General features: G+C 44.3%; 2 protein-coding genes across 2 annotated transcripts in view; both read right to left on the bottom strand.

Moving 5' to 3' along the window:
- kcp (kielin cysteine rich BMP regulator) overlaps positions 1 to 17,586 on the bottom strand; it is a 67,572-nt gene that overhangs the window by 47,830 nt on the left and 2,156 nt on the right. The window contains exons 2-5 of the mRNA XM_064343073.1: positions 13,676 to 14,232; positions 12,481 to 12,553; positions 7,852 to 8,084; positions 7,394 to 7,559 (exon numbers count right to left, since the gene is read on the bottom strand). Coding sequence (XP_064199143.1) covers positions 7,394 to 7,559; positions 7,852 to 8,084; positions 12,481 to 12,553; positions 13,676 to 14,232 — 1,029 coding nt within the window. The remainder of the gene's footprint in view (positions 1 to 7,393; positions 7,560 to 7,851; positions 8,085 to 12,480; positions 12,554 to 13,675; positions 14,233 to 17,586) is intronic.
- On the bottom strand, positions 31 to 6,212 carry LOC135259125 (uncharacterized). The gene is made up of 3 exons (XM_064343076.1): positions 3,651 to 6,212; positions 1,425 to 2,862; positions 31 to 1,163 (listed from the first exon to the last, which is right to left on the bottom strand). Exons 1-3 carry the CDS (start codon positions 4,543 to 4,545, stop codon positions 971 to 973), a joined length of 2,526 nt encoding a protein of 841 aa, XP_064199146.1. The 5' UTR covers positions 4,546 to 6,212; the 3' UTR covers positions 31 to 970.

The following is a 17,586-nucleotide window of genomic DNA, read 5'->3' on the forward strand; positions in this document are numbered from 1 at the left end:
GGAAACAATAACACTGTTAAAACAATGATGTGGTTGTGCAACCCTATTCTTTATTGGACACAAAAGGAAGAAAGAAACGCGTTGCCCTTGATCAGACATGAGTCCGCGCTGTGGTATGGTTCTTGTGTAAGAGGCGAGAGAAAAATGGAGATCTCCTCCGAAGCTGTGCAACACCAAACATGCAGAAACAATTAAGGGGGGGGGGGCGATGTTAGTATACAATCCAAAAACATCATTCCCATTCCTCAATTTTAGAACAGATTTCATGCTGTCAGGTAGTTTTGAGCCTGAGGGCTCCAGCAAAGTGTCCAACAGTAAAGCAACACAGCAAAATATTTCTCAAAAACATTACAGTGTGGGCAGTGAAAAGGTTAGCATGCTTGAGGTATTACAAAAGCAAACACGATCCTTCAAGTCTGGGATAAATATACATAAAGGACATGAAGAGCTGAAAGTTGGCTTTCTTGTGCAATTACACTGCACCTGCGCTGAATCCTGTGCATAGTTTATGATATTTTTTGAAGAGAAAGTTATATTTTGTATATACTGGTATGTTGAAAATGCTAGTGAGTGTACAAAAATAAGTGGATATTTGCATATTTTTACAGTAGGGAACATTTCTACCAGTCTGTCAAAGTAAATTTTCAATTTTGTGAAAGGGTCAATCATACTTGTTCATCCAGTAAAATGCATACAGTTTTATCTTTATCAAACTATGCTAGAAGAACTTAAGCCTGGATTATTCAATTCCTTTCATGTGTATTTTTATGCTTTGAAAATTGCAACGAAATGCAATATACCGCTTGTCTACCAGACAAATTCCAATCAATGCAAAGATCTGGAAGGTACTGCATTTGAAGCATACAGTAGACCAAGACATGGTGTCCCTGTGAACAAGCCCAGGGTTGTCCCCCCAGCCCAAAGAGTTGTCCCCATACTGATGGCTCCTTAACTCAAAAGTGTTCCCTTGTCACCATCCCTGACACATGACATGGCTCCCTGTGGCTCTATCATACCACTCAGTAAAGCAGGATCCGCAGTTGTGGATGCGGCACTCAGCGTCTGGATAGCCCATACAGTGGGCATTCTTGCAGAGGTCAGGGCAGGTCACTGGGGCAGGGCCCACTGGACAGCCTGAAAACCAGTGCAACTCAAAGCAAAACCTGGGGACAAGAGAGCAGCCAATCACAAGCAGTCACATGTGGAGGAAAGACTAATGCACAGTACCTAAAGGCCATGGATTGAACCCATAATTATTAAGTAAAAATATCAAGTGTCTGTATTGTCTGAGGTTATGGGTATAAAGGTGTCTGTATTACCTGAAGTTAGGGGTACACTGGAATTTGTACTACCTGAGGTTAGGGGTATAAGGGTATCTGTACTACCTGAGGTTAGGAGGATGTGTACAGGAACATTTGTATTACCTGAGGTCGGGGGTGATAGGAAGCCACAGGCCACTCTCCTTCACTGAGGAGATGTTGGGGATGTAGTCCCTGTCAAACGGGTGCTGTAAGGCCCTCTGCTGCTCCATGTGGCGGATCACAGCCATGCCCGCCTCAGTGTCCACAGCCAACCAGTTCTGAATGACCCAACTCTCTGGTAAAGGGCTTATGTGGGGACAGATGCGCTTGATTCTGGACAGAGTTCCTAGACCAGCCATGCTAATCTGAAGCTGGGCAAAAAAGTAAAACCTCATGTAGTGGGGACCTCGAAAGTAAAAGTTACAGCTGTCCTTGTCATAGCCATCGGTACGAAACCCAAACATGTCAAAGCCGTTCCTGTCCAGGCCAAAGGCATCAAAGCCATACTTGTTGTATCTGCCTTCAAAGAGCTGCTCCATGACCTTTTCGCTCACAGATGAGACAAAGGTCCTATCTCTTTTCATCCCAAAGGACGTGACATTGGACCGGTTGAACCCGTAGCGGCTGAACCCAAAGATATCATACCCGTCGACATCCATGTGGTCACGGTCAAAACCGTCAATGCCAAAGCCATGCTCATTCCAGCCCATTTGGTCGAAGCCATTCCGGTCATAGCCTTGTCTGTTGTAACCCTTCTTGTTGTACTCGCCTCGATGGTTGGAGCTTACCTTTGGCCCAAAGTCCTCTCTGCTATAGTGATGTCGGTCATAGTCATTAGAGTCTATGCTGTACCTGTCATGCTGGTACTTGTCAAGGCTGGATGGTTTCTGCGGTGTGGTAATATTGCAGGGGGCACCCAGGGTGATGGGCACATAGAGAGTGCAGAGCTGTTTCTGGGCATGCAGGACATCATCTGGAGCCACGTTGAAGGGCTTCATCTTCACGTATCTCAGCTCTCCAGGAAACTGCGAGGGTACGTCGCGCCCACGCTCCTGCCACTGTGCCCACAGCTTGTCCATGAAGGCATAGTGGGACAAGAAGACAGGGTCGTATGGGCTGAGTGGAGAGGCCATGTGTCCCCCTACCCAGAGGTGGAAGAGCGCTGACACCACCCGGATCTGGGTGGAGAACTGGCCGAAGTCCTCCTCCACCAGCAGCAGCTGCAGGTTGACGGCGTCTGGCAGGGAGACAGAGGAGTTGAACCTCCGCCGCAGGCAGGGGAACCAGCTCACCTCCCCCTGGAATGGGTGGTGTGAGACACAGTCCGTTACGGGGTCCCCATTACCCCCGAAGAAATTAGCCTGCCAGATGGCAGAGGTCTCCATGGAACCAGCGTCCACGGCCCACTCAAAGTAGGGGATGGAAATCTGGCAGGACGAGGCTTTTTGCAGCTCTCGCTCCACCTCCTTCAGGAAGTAGCGGTGCCAGGGCAGGAAGGAGAATTTCCCATTGGCCTGTGGCATATAATCAGCATGCATTCTAGCAAGTTTTTCCCAAATTCCTGATAGCACCATGGTGGGGGGGAAGGGAGATGACATGAGATTATTAATCTGTTTTAATACCAGACACAAGACCTTTTATGTTTAATCCCCATTTCTGCTTCATTCCCCAATTTGGAATTCACAAATATAAATATCAGCCCATTCCAACTGTGCAATGTCCTCAATATGGAGGGGGGTGCTAACACATGGCCCCCAAAACACACAAAGCAAGCAGCCATATCTTTTCACAGTCCAGCTGGGCTGTACAGTTATTGTTCAGAAAAATGCACTGATGGAGATAGCATAGGCAGACAACAGAAAATTGATCAACCACAAGACTGCTATTGTCCGATGCCATTGAAAATATTTACTGACTCAAACCCTCCCACTCTGGGTGAAATCCTGGCTAATTATGCCTCCATTCAGAGCTCATTGGATTGCCAACAATTCTGTCTGAACTGTGAGCGGCATCTCAGCACTAATGTGCAGTTATTTAGCTCAGGGCACTACCCAAGAGTACTCTTAAGGTTTAATTAAGGTTAAAAGGTTAAAAAAAATTCCATACTTGATCATTCAATATTGGAATGTAAGATCAGCACAGCATCTAAGGTCGTCCTTTCATAAATAATCACTGCTAACTAAATTGGTTTCAGTATGAACTGAAGCACTGAAATATGTGGAGCACAACAAGGTCACCTATTCATACTTTGTGCATTCAAACATAAATAGTTCCGAGACTGAGGGCTTTTTAGTGAGCTACGCTAACTCCTCACATATCTAAAATCAAGAAATGACAGTAATATGATACCTGGTGTAGAATACAGTTTCCTGATGGCGTGCTGGTACACCTCTCTCTCCTCAGGGGTCATATCCCGCACCTCCTTGCGCTGAGTCAGGTGTCGGCAGGTGCACTCCACGGAGCCCAGGTAGCTGCACACACATGCCTCGCAGGCATGCTCAAAAGTGTCCCCAAAAAGGTAGGAGCGCCCGTGGAAGGAGCAGCCGCAGCCCTCCCTGCATTGCACGTCTGCGCAGCTCCGCCCCAAGGAGAAGCTGACCACCTCCCTGTGCAGGCCTTCCTGGCTGCGCAGCTGGCACTGGGCCAGAGAGAGGAGCTCGCAGCTGTACACAAACGCCGTGCTCAGCCCCAGATAGTTAAAACCGCGAGCATCCGTGCCGCTGCAGTCAAAACCGGCCCTGTTGAAGCCCTTGTGGTCAAATCCACTCCGGCTGAATTTGGAGCGACCGTCGTGTTCACCCTTGCGGCTGTAGCCGGTCAGGTTGAACCCAGTGTCTCTGTGAAACCCCTCCCTGTCGTAAGCATTGCGGTCAAAACCGTATTTGTCAAACGTCCTCCCGTCCCTCAGCCCACTGAGGACTTTTCCGTTCAGGCCGATTAGAGCTGGACCCGCCCATTCCTGGCTCTCGGCCTTCCTTCTGTGGCCATGCCGGTCCAGGTGAGAGAGGTTGTACCCGTGTCGATCATAGCCTTCTCGGTCAAACCCCACCAGAACGCCCGGGTGCTTAGGCTGCCGGTAGCAGCAGGCTCCCAGCATGCATTGCTGCTGACAAGCATGGAGGCTCTCGAAATTGTTGTCATTCCCTCCACAGCCACTGTAGAGGAATTCCTCACATGTGGCAGTGAGGGAGCTATAAAACCAGCGGCGTCTGGGCTCCTGCTTGCGCCTGCAGTGGCCCTCCATCTTTGGCAATGTGCAAGCCTATGGGGCACATAAGCTGGGTGGAGGCCTCACTTCACTCGAGAGAGGAAATCAGAACTCACTGCTTTCACTCTGGGGTGCTTTAACTCATTTTAACTCATTACAGCTGCAACTGTGATATAACTACACTACAGTGGGCCATGTTTTATAGCAAATCACTGAAAGACACTGGTCTTCCAAAAACTGCATGCAAAATTTGGTTGCAACTAACTGTGTAATGTCCAACAGATCCATTTGGGAGCCCTTTAAACTGGTTTATCCAATAAGAAAAGGGAGAAGACAGAACTGAAAATTGATTGACACCTTCTGTACTAAACTATAAATTGCAATCAAACTGGCTATTGAGAGCTAACAAACACGAACTGTGGTGTAACATACTCTGAAAAATGTACCATACTAACCTAAAATGTAGGTCTTCATAATGATTCCACTTTAATACAGTGATATACTGATACACCTCAAAAATGAGGTGCCCAATCATACTCACTTTAAGAAACGATATAATTAACAAAGGAACCCACCACAAAACTTCCTTAAGCAATTTGGAGGAGTACACACAGGCATTCTCTGAAACATGTGTTGCTAGTTGCCAATTGTTGGCAGTTTTCAGTACACCAGCTGTGCCGTGCAGTTACTATGCTGGAAGGAAGTGTAACTGATGCAGCTGGGTTTCTGGGATAACCTCTCTCCCTAAGTGATGTTACTGTATGCAAATGCTGCATTGACACAGTCCAGACCATAGCGTATACAACAGCATATATCCATACCATCTTAAAGAGCCCGAATGCAACTACAAAACATTCTATCACAGATCTTACTCATTTGGATTCAACAATTTCAGAAACACTCCACAGGAGGCTCTGGCTATGCCACACCCAAAGACACTGTGGTCATACTTAGATATCACTCTATAAATCAGGTTTGAAATATCATAATAAACAAAAGCACTAAACAGTTCACCACAGAGTGCAATGACTTGAAATAAACATAAAATGGCATAGAAGCAAGCTAAATTCAATTAATCACTGCCAAAAGACAGTATCAAAGTATAAAAACACAGAAAGACATATCAAAGAAAGAGAAATATGTTATAATATATTCCTCTAGTTATCTCTTAATCACATAGATCAAAGATATGTTTAATGTTTAATTAAACTTAATATGAGTAAGATTTAAACAGTGTTTTAACAGATCTAAGCAAACATGTACAGTGCATGTTTCAGGCTACTACAGGAAATCTACAAATCTACCCATTGCAAGCAGCTAGTGTTTAAAAGAGTACCTGGGTCAGTATAGATCACAACATGCAGCTAGTCTACGACAAAAAAGGATGAAACACTTCTGTTCCTAGGCCAGCTTAGACCACTACAAGCAGCTAATCTACACACAGAGAGAACACAGGACTGCTGTACCTGGATAAGATTACTTTACTATAAGCAGGAAATCGACAGCACAGAAGGAGGGGGGAACATTTCTGTACCAAGGTCAGTTTAGTCCACTACAAGCACCTACTCTATGACATGATGGTAGAGTTGGAAACTTTTATACCAGGGTCAGTACAGTCATCTATCAACAGCTAGTCTACAACACAAAGGAAAGGTTGAAGAGTACCCAGGTCAGATCAGATGACTAAAAGTGGCTAATCTACAACACAGACTGAGGCTGATAATGCTGTACCTGGGTCACTGGTCTCTCACAGAAGCGCCCAATTGCAGAGGGTGGGCAAGAACACTTAAATCCCAAGAGGTGCTGGCCAGGTTCAGAGGTCAAAACCTGGCACAAACCTCCATTTAGGCAGGGATTGGAGAGACAGGGATCTGCAAGGAAATCGGGTCATTCAGAACCCGTCTGAGTTTAATGTGCCCAAAAAAGACAATCCAAAGCTATGTACCAAGCAACCACTACACAGTTTACGCTAAATGAGTTGACAGACTACACGGAGTTGCCCACAAATATTACCCAGACTATAAAGCATCAGAACACAATGGGAAGATGAATGGATGAGTTGACAAATTAATAAATGAATGGCCAGGATGAAAGCAGGAATGCATCAACAAAAAAATTAAGGATTATCACCTCAATCTCTGAAACTAACCCTGGATACAGTTGGCTGAACACGAGCTCTTCTTTCAAACCTTTCTGAAATTGGCCATTGTCGACCCCACAGTGTCCCCCGTGATTTTATTCTATGCCACATTGAGGTAAGAGATCGCAATGAGTTTTTCAAATAAAAATGCTCGGAAACCATCTCTTCTCCAGCGTCAGAAAGAGTATGATCAAACTACTAGAGACACGATGACTCAGATCTGATCAAATGCAAGCATATGCAAGCTTAGTAATAGGAGGCTCACTATGAGTGCACCTTTTGCAACATAAAACCCCAATCAAAGGCTAGCAGAGGTGCTGTGTAACCTACTCAGCAGAATTCCTTGTTGTGGAATATTATATCTCCATTACAAAAGCACGTTCCATTAGCACACAAACTAACAGCCTGATGTAGAGCTGAACAGTGCATTCAGTGGGGCTCTTTGGCTCAGTAAACAAATGGGACTGCAGCCAGGGCAAACAACCATGTATCTCCCCTATGTGTGCTTTGGAAACCAAAGCTGAAGACACGGAACATTTAGCCGGATGGATCCGACGAACAACTTCCTGTGACTTACAGAGGGTCACACGGAGTCGTGCTCAGCCGCGTCAGTGGTGCCAAAAAGTCACTGAACACCAAACCCGGCTCACCCGTCCGCGCCGTAGCCGCGAGTTGCGCAGGCAGGAGGCCGTGGGGACACTGCTGCGGAAGAGGCTGCTGAGGTGCAGGAGCCAGGCCACTCACCGTCGCTGACGGCGCACTGCACCTTCCTGGTGATGCACTCACAGACGGAACCCTGCTCCGTCTCCCAGCGTGTCCCCTCCTCCACCTCCCGCCCCTCCCAGGTGCACGTCGGCCGACGGCACTCGCAGGTCTCCAGGTACTGAACGCGCGACACCAGGTCCGTGTTCTGCACAGACAGAGTTGGGCCACAGGGTTTCACCAAAAGCAGCCTTCAGGAAATTCATTGAAATTCAGTCAAGCCGTTGATAAATCCTCACAGAACATTATGGGATTTTTAAATTGAACTGAGTTAACTGAATTTCAACCACTTTACCAAACTGTCAGCAACTTTACCAACCATTACAGTAAAATCTCATATAAATTTTGTTCAGAACAGGTCCCTACAGCTCATGTATGTGTTCATTCATTGTTTTCAGAAGATAATATAAATAAGTTGCTTCCCAAAATGCAGCACATACCTGAGCCTTGACCATGTCCAGCATGGTGCTGAGACCATCAACCAGCTCCTCCAGCCTCCGAATCCTCTCCTCTGGGTTCTGAGGCTTTGACCCCCGCTGTAACCCGGGGGGCCCCAGGTGACTGCGCTGAGGCTGGTCGTGCGCCGAGTCTGACTGTGGCTCCAGGTGCATGCTGGGATCTTTCCCAAAGGGATCGTTCAATTCAGCGTTGGGAAGGGAGTGGGGCATGGAGTCTGAGGTACAGAAGATTGGACAAATTTCACTGCTTTCAATTCATACGTCAAAGATGCAAAATCATTTTCAAAAATAATGCAGTATCACTCTCCAATGATAATCAGAGTAATGCATATGACTTCTTATCAAATGTCACAACTAAGTACAGCTTTTTCTCTTCAATTAAATGTTTATACATTTCATGAGCACAGATGCACAACCTTTAGCTGAGCACCTGAACTATGAACACTTCTGTGACAAAAAAGCACACCTCAGAGCATTGCTGCCATAAACGCACTCCTGCAGTCACAAAAAGGAATGAAATGAAGCTGACTGAATACACGTACCCACATTGTGATTCGTTAAAAAAAATGACAAGCAGTTGTGCTTCAAGTAAATAAAATTTGCACACATAACAAGTGGTCAACTACATTTCCTATTTTGCAGGGAAAGGCTTTGTCACCACTTTAGGACAGCCTGGGCAACAATGTTTGAGTCATAAATTGTTACCTACTGATCACTAATGCTGCCTACAGGGTCAGAAAACACTCACCGCAACTCCATTACACAGAAAGACACCAACAGTTCCTGCTGAGCTACATGATTGTCACTTTTCACTTACCGTGTGCCTATTGTCTTCTGAAGTTGGTGTATGAGGACAGGTTCAATAAACCCTCACACTCTCAATACATTCCTCATATTTTTATTCTGTCCGGCATGTCTTTCACTTGATGACCCCCCCCCCCCAACAACTCTTGCAGACTTTTGCTTTTTCTTTACAGGAGTCACATTCAATATTAGGTTACTGAAAGGTTATCACTGACTGTCGGTGTGAGGTCCCTCACTGGTCAAGAAACAAATGGCTTTATGGTAATGCCAATCTCCTTTAAATTCATCCTGCATCCTGCATGCCACATATTCATTCACCTTTCTACTTAATTGACAAAGTCACACAGGTGTTCACACAGTGCTTCCTCCGTGACACATAGTGTATGTGTATGCAACACAATTACTTAGTATTTTGTCCTTCTCATTCTCAAAACGTATCACACTCTCTCTGAATGACAGGGCTCTCTCTATCCCCCAGACTCTCTCACACTTAGTTTGGGGTCAGGAGGTAAAAACATGCCTCGAATCATTCATAATAAGCGCCATATTCTTTACAGCAATAGACACAGTGTCCCCCAGAAGAATTACACGTATGACCCCAAAGGCCTGTGAGGGGGGAGTTTTCATTTCCTGTTTACTTCTGAACCCGGTCTGCACTTACGGATGCATTACATTAAGAATGACTATGCGTGTGTGAGCGTGTGTGGGTGTGTGTACATGCAAATGTGGGGAACACAAGAAGAATCATAGCGTGTTCATCCTGTTTCCTGGATTATTCACCATTAAAATACTGGAGTGACAAAAATCAGTGTCACCTCCCTCATAGATTCAAATCATAAGACCCTTTCACTCCTCCTTATGGGCCAGTTTGGACGGCTCATGGACTTCTTCAGAGCACCAGAGGTGGCACCCACAGTCTTTAAATTGACACTTCTTGGTTTAATCAAATCCTCTTAATGTGCTGCCACGGAATTAAGGAAAATCAAATCATTGAAAAGCTATAGAGGTAAACATTAAAACAATAAAACAGCAGGAAAAGTGTCAGTTAGCTTTCTGCAGAATTCCTTGTTTTTACTTTGCGCCTCCTCTCTTTTGTGCACTGTGATCAACTACAACTGCTGAGGCTGCTAAATGCTGCATAGGCCCTTACATTCTAGGGATGAGACACAATATTTGACTTCAGGACTGTAGACAAATTGATTGTCAACAGCGAGTAACATGCACATTTCTTCTCTGTTGCAGTAACTATGCACAGCTGGTGGACTTGAGAGAGTAGACAAATGACAGCCTACAGACTACTGTGACAGACTACACTCATTATGTATGGTGTGTGCTAGTTTGAAATTCACTGAGGACTTGCAACAGTAGGACAGGCTATCAAACAAGAGAGCCATAGTTATAGTTGAGAAATGAGAAAACGAAGGCCATATCAGGAAATTACCTGAAAGAAAGGGGTATCAGCGATTGATTCTCAAGCGCTGAAGTAGTCGGCTGCCTAGATTTACATTCCAGCATTATTTCCTCTCAATTTATAAGCCCGTCATTTGCAAAGACAGCATGTAGAATTTATTACCCTTTAAGGAAATACACCTCATTCCTGACTAAGTAATGAGATGTGCTTCTCATTGTGACCGGGCCGTCCATGCACAGCAAGGAAGTGCACGTCTTACTGGGAATTACAACAGGGTCAGGATAATAAAAACGCCATTGCTGCCAAAATGCATCGTGTTAATTACTGTGACTAAATATCGCATTAAAACTTAACTGAGCCTTTTTTGTGTGTGTGCTGGCAGTTCATTCATCACAAGCTCCTATTCAGTGCCACTGCAGGCTTAGGTGTGCATGGCAACAAGTAATAAGGAATGATATAGTAACCAATAAAAATCTATCATACCGACTGCACAAACAGCAGCCCCCTGATCCACTGATTAGATGTTTCATTCTTGCCAATTCCACAAGCTGTGCCAGTGAGAGGACAGCAAGATTACTGAGATAATCAGATTTTAAATGTAGTTCCTGCAAAGAGCTGGGATTGTGGTTTCTCCACATCTGAAAAAATCACATCATACATGTGTTACTCATTGCATCTGATTAAAATATTTACCCTATTTCACAAAGATGAAAAAAAGAAAAAGAATGATGATGCAGGCAAAATAACACATACAGCTATGAGCTGAGTGAATCATATGTATCTTTAGTACAGCTTTTAGAGCTTTTAGTGCTTCCAACTGAAACGTTCCAGATCTTCCTTTCTGCTCAAATTGATCCAGCTGTGCTTTGACATAAAACAGCCTCATTTGTGAGTATGGAGAATGATTCACCACTCAGCCTGCTTTTGAACACAGTTGCAGACCGCAAACAGACCACAAACACAAGGAACTTGAATTAAAATTGAATTGAACTGAAATTGAATTGGAGTGTAAGGGGTTGATTCCACCCCAGTCTCAGTTCAAAAGGTAACCAAAATGTCTGAACATATTACTGACACCAGGTCAGGAGACTGGGGTTACCTCACCATGAGTCACTCAGCAAATAAGGGTAGATTTTGGGTGGAAGTGCGGGGTCACGTCCCTGTGTATATGTCCTGAAAACACAATGAGAGCCTCCTGGCCCCCCCACCACCCTAAAAATAACTCCCCACTTGACAACAAGGATATAAAATGAAAGTGGTCATTTCAAAGTAAAGCTGGGTGCTGACTGAGGGTTTCAGTGCAAAGGTCACACCACTAGTCAAACAGAGATGCACTTAGGGAAAGTTAAAAAAGTACATTCTTTTTTCCTTCCATGGGTTTCTGCAAAAGCGTCCACTCTCTCAGTGCTCGTAGCTGTATTATTTTCCTAAATGAAGGCCTTAATAAGCTGCTCATGAATATAAAAAGGCAACGCCTCTGTTTTGAAGGTCCATGCTGTTTAAAAGCGTGCTGCAATCGGGGAGAAATGTTATCATTTCATCTCAGTGCCGAACCTACAGCAGCTTATTTCATTCTGATGTGGAAAATTCTGAAATAATGGCAAAACGCTTTACTCCCTTTGCCGCAGACCCCCAGTGTGCCCTTGGTGAACACACACATCGCTGAAACGAGAAAACATCCTCAAACCAAAACAGAGAAAAATGTCTAAAGCTTCCAGGTCAATTCAGCAAGTTGCATGTGAATAAGGGCACATGCATCCCCTTGATGATACTGTGCAGGAACATCCCAGCATCACTATACAGCAGTCTAATGATCAACTAATTACAATCACATGACTAAGCTGCTCGGGCTGCACTGGGAACTCCCTGAGAACCTGAGAAAAGTCTCAAAAAAGTAAACAAGGCAAGTGAAACATCTGTCTGGGAGTTAGCATGGGCAGGGGTGTGCATATCAGCTTGGGTGGAAGTGTGGAGTGTGTGCATGGTCTTAGGCCAACTGGCTACCCATGATGCCTTTTACCAGTTAGGTTGCCATTACACTCCATTTTACTTTCTTCCTCTGTTCTGAATACCAAAAATAATTATAGGCCTTTCCATTGACTCAATGCCCTCCATCTACGTTCTCCTTAAATTGTAGAGGCAAGCAGACACTCTTGTGTGGGAGTAAGCATTCTGCACAGCTGGTGCTGGAAAAGTGCAGGAGACTGAAATCGCAGGATGATAAGGAAAGGAACAAGTTGTCTTCTAAGACAGCTAAGAAAATACCTGTACCTCAGTCAGGCCCCGTGGTTTCTTGTACACAATATAGAGTTTAATCTCTTTTCTTTAATTCACCAATTTACCAAACAACTCAAATGTATAGATAATTCAATTCCAAACATCAAAATAATCTGTACCTGATAGATTTTCACAGTGCCATGGACGCCTAATGTAGCCACTGGTTGAGACCTCTGCCGTTTGCCAATAACCCTGAAAAGAAAAAAGACAGTGACAGTGACTCCCACTGTATATACATATACATATATTTTGCATGTTACAAAGATTGACAAAGATTTCATTTTAAGTAGCTTTCAAAAACAATAAATAAGTCCCTTAGTTAAGCATTCCTGATTCACTTCTTATTAGATTGTAAATCAAACTGGTCATCAAGTTACATAATTCTGGCTACTCTGTTTATCAATTGCATGCAGTGATTAGCTATAAAATGGTTTATTAATACCAGTAAAATACAAAAAGTATAAACTTTAACTACGCTATACAAAATAACCTAGTGCTTTAATCCTGTAACTCAAGTACTGTTTCCATACACGTTACGTATAATTTAACTATGAGAACCACATTGAGCAACCACCCAACAAACTTAATTAGCATTTTCATGTGGCACTTTTATAAAAAAGTAAATTTTTCTCGATTTAGTCACTGGACAGAAGTTCATTTTGTGACATTTCCTGGCCGTTTATCTCTACATTCCGTAAATAAGGAGTTCCTGGCCATCGGAGTTCATTATCTGCAGAACGAGAAGGCTGGTCGGCTCTGTGTGAACTCTCTCTCTGAAGTTTCCCAGAATCCCACACACCCCGTCCCTCATGTCCCCCCACTCCCACTCTACTCAAACAGAATACAATAACAAACCTAACTGCCCTATTCTGAGCACCAGGACCCCTCGGCGCTGCAGAGTTTCAACAGATCAGCACCAGGTCAGGAGATTGCTTAAAGCGTTTTCTGCTGATCAGATCAGCCTCAATTTCCATGTGCCATTCCGGTTTGCAGTTATTTAATTTCAGTCAGATATATCTGTGGAAGCGCTCAAAACACATTGTAGAACATAAAACTTCCTTTGAGAAAATTAACAAAAGGAGTAATATAATTAAGTTCATAAAAAAGGAATCCTCACGGAAAAGGAATAACAAAATTAAATTCATAAAAAACAAATCCACATGGAAAAGATATGAAATTCTACTGGGCATGCACAACCCCTACTCCACTCATGACGTCCAGAATAAGAAATAACAGATGCGAGATTTTACATAGATATAATTAAGACATTTTTATCACGCTGAGTTTGATATATTAAACCACATTGTGACTCACCAGGAATTTACTGGCCTTGTCACCAGGCACACTTGCGAAGGTGATCTCCAGGTCAATGGGCAAGGTGAGGCTCAGAACATCTTCACCCCTTGTCTTCTCGAAGATAATGGCTTCCTCGCAGTCAACGAAGAGTGAGATCTTGTGGGCCTCCAGATTGAGGGCCACTCGTGCCCAGCGGTCGTTGGAGAAGGGCGTGCCGCTGGGGAACAGGATGCTGGCGGGCTCCATGCTGTGAACCGCGCGGTAGTCCAGGCGCAGCTGGTTGGAGCGGGTGCTGGAGACCAGCTGGAGGAGCGGGTGGCCGTCCTTCTTCAGGGCGGCCGGCGAGATGAAGGATATGAGGGCGCCGTCCGAGTTCTTGGCCTGCTGGGCCACAAAGTGGAACCCGATGGAGCCCTGCATGGTGCTGAGGAAGTAGATGGAGAAGTCCCTGGGCAGGGTGAGGTGGGGCACCTTCTGACGGAACTTCCAGGCAGGGATCCCTGGCTCCAGGCCCTTGGCCTTGGTCACACCCTTGATGGAGCGAGTGATATTCAGGGCTTCCAGAAGATCAATGACTGAAAGTACAATTAGAGCATGTTAAGGGGTAATTAACCTATTTATGATTAAACCAATCAGATAGGGATACTGGCTAAGAGAATGACTATAACATGGTGAAACACAATGTAAAAGTACTAAGGCATATTCTAATTCTCACGAGGCCCACCCACAGATCAGATCTACATCATCTGTTATAACTTCACCATAATAGCTGAGATAAGGCAACCGTGACCATTAACCAAAGGGGTTCTTTTCTAATTACATTAAATTAGCTACTGACCTCACAAGATGATAACAGAAGCTGGACAACTTTTCACACTTTAACACTTGCACTTGCATAAAATCACAGCAACTGATTTCAAGCAGACTACTTTTGCCAATTTACAAAATGTACAAACTCTCTGAAACACTAATAGGGCTATGTACAGTTAATGCCTGCAGTGTGTAGCCTCCAACATAAACTAACAATAGACGCCACTGTGGCACTTTGTGCTTCTTTGTCCTGCTGTCTTTGGGGTGGGGAGGGATCTTTCATGCACCAGCGCCCCTCTCATGAACATCTGTGTGGTCACAGCAAGGGGCCCAGTGTCCAGAGCAAAATCCTGCCACTTTGTAGGGGCAGCACTTTGACCTTTTCTCACATTCAGTAGAACTGGTCAGAGAGAAGCAGCGTGCAGTAATCCACAAATCTGTGAAAGAAAGCATTGCGGCCCACCTGAAAGTACCATGAAAATGAAGAAAACAGCGCTTGTATTGTGTGTGTTCTTTCACTAGTGATCAGACATTTGCGTAGGCAGAAACACTAGTATTACACCTGACACAGACCACTTATGGCTGCATAGTTACAGCGAATGGCTTTTACACAAAGACCCTTTCTGTAGTCAAGGACTGTGTGTGGGTATACTCAGCGCTGAAGTGTTCATCGATGTGTTATTTGATAGCAAAAATCCAGAAGACAACAAATGAGATGCTTGAACTGGACACAGGCAATCTGGTTTTGGTAAGAACATATTAAAGTAGTATATTCATCAAATGATAAAAGGTTTACAAACTTGGGAAGCAATATAATGAATTTTCATGCTGTGAAGCTCGCCTGTAGTCTTGAGCCACTGCCAGCTCCAAATAAAGCGAAAATATCCTCGCTGTGCTAAAATGTAGCACATCTGAACGAGACAAACGTCTCCTGCCAAACCCAAGTTCAGTGAAATTTATACCTCTCGCTGGGTCAGTAAAAAGTCATGGGTATTAAAAGCTGATTGTTTTTCCAAGTCACCACCTGTTTCTGCAGTGGTTTATCACTGTCTCAAGTGTGCCAATCCCTAAGCCTGATGGCGCTCACCCACCAAATGACTTGGTTACATCCTTCAGCACGTAGATTTAGAACTAAGTAATATACCCAGGTGGTACACTGAGAAATAAGCATTTTTAAGCTGTATTTAAGATGCCTATTTCACGGCTCTTTCGCTGCTTTTGGATAAGGACAGTTAATATGAAAAGCCAAATACAATTGCTATACTGTAGGTGGCAACTGCAATCTTCTTTGGGTACCGAGGACCTCAGTACAAATATCTGTTGCTAATGATGCCAGCAGTGATTTCAGAACACTCATATAGACAGGTAGTAAGACGATTGGTTCAGCCGTATAAAAACTTCATCTCAGGGTTTTGCTGAGTCATTATATGGAACACACAGTAAATAGGAAACAATTTTCCTTCAGTTTAATGAGTATGTTTTATCTGGCAATTTATAAGCCTCTTTAGGAAATACCGACAGAACACCAGCATGGAGTGCAGAGATGCTTCAGTTTCTCATCTAAAACATCAAACAGACTTAAACTCCTAGATTGCCAACACTACATTACTCCGCCCAGCAAGTCTATCTCAGCATTTACAATCAGGACAGCAGACAAATGACTAAATCTATACAATATTCTGTCTGTTTTAGTAACACACATCAATGAATCTTTTTATAGATAAAAGGTCCTAGCACCAAAAGGACTCCACCCTGGTAAACCGGTGCAGGACAGGTACTTAATCTCAGAACTTCCAAACCAGCCAGTGATTTTCAATCAGATTAAACAGATGATTTTTTACCCCAATTATGGTCCAAATAATCCTATTATTCCAATATTTTGACATTATTTTGCAATCATCCAGCATGGTTTGATATTTGTCACATTCAGTAATTAGTAATGGGGTAGCAATGCATGTTATTAGAAGTCATGTTATTGAATATGCTAACCGACCGTCTTCACAAATCTCCCAAAAAATGCCTGATTGTATGATTTTATTTTATGTGATTCCAGTGCAGACACGTAAAGCACTCACTTGTGCTATATGTCCTTCCTAGGCCTGCCCTAAATGTCCCCATCCATTCTACTCCTCCTGGCCTACCTACTCTATCAACATGTCCTAGCTCCCAGCCACCTCTGTATCTGTCCACACTGCCCCATGTGCCTGCTTACCCTATCCATATGCCCCTGTCCACCGTGCCCTATGTACAGTAACTGCTTATCCTGTTCCATTGCCCATACTCACCCTGTTCTACGTGCCCCCACCCAGAATTTCTTACATGTTCCTGCCCACCCTATCACCCAAGTCCATCTTCAGCAGATGTTCAAGCTCGGTCATAACACTCATAACAGTCCTCTCTCTTAAATGCAATTACTGCCAGACAATTTCTGATTTCCCTTTCCAGTCCTGTATCACGTTAATGCAGCTGTTGCTCTCTGCTCAAGTGAAGATGACATCATCTCAGAAACGACGCAAACTCGCCGCGGCACAGTTGTCCCGCTTTGGAGAAACGAGCACGGATAAGAATCTCAATCTCTGTGATAATCTCTCTGCCCCGATCCACCATATGCCTTTTTCAGTGTCTTCACATGCTTTCAGTGGTGGAGAAAATTACAATTCCCTCTGCAACTGTGAAGGCAGTGAGGGACTGGAGATATTCCCATGATGCACAGAGGGCCGTACGAAGCATCTCTCAGACACACGCTACTCTCATTAGCCTCCATCCCTTCAGGAACTAGACACGTGGACCCCATTAGATACACAGGAAGCAACAGCCCACAGGCAACACAGCGGCAGGCAGGAAGAAGACCCCCCCCCCCCCACCCCCACCCCCACCCCCATCCAAAGGCCAGCAAAGGCTTTTAGACCAACACAACAAAGTTATAACGTTATGAAGAGATGGTAGTTTTGCTAAGATTATCTTAAAAAGGTTATCTGTCTAGTGGTACTTTACAACACAAATTGTTGTTTGCTAGGTTACCTTTATACTTATTAATTATAAATGGATAATAAATGAGCCTCTGTGTCTTCTTGGTGACACTGCATTTCTGTCTTGAAACTTCCTGAGACTAACGGACT

This window comes from Anguilla rostrata, chromosome 7, assembly GCF_018555375.3.
Source record: "Anguilla rostrata isolate EN2019 chromosome 7, ASM1855537v3, whole genome shotgun sequence".
Classification (NCBI taxonomy): Eukaryota; Metazoa; Chordata; class Actinopteri; order Anguilliformes; family Anguillidae; genus Anguilla; species Anguilla rostrata.

Coding starts and splice junctions, on each gene's coding strand:
- LOC135259125 (XM_064343076.1), bottom strand. CDS start 4,545: ATGGAGGGCCACTGCAGGCGCAAGCAGGAGCCCAGACGCCGCTGGTTT. Junction 2,863..3,650: donor GAAACTGTATTCTACACCAG/GTATCATATTAC, acceptor TGGTGCTATCAG/GAATTTGGGAAAAACTTGCT. Junction 1,164..1,424: donor CCTATCACCCCCGACCTCAG/GTAATACAAATG, acceptor TCTTGTCCCCAG/GTTTTGCTTTGAGTTGCACT.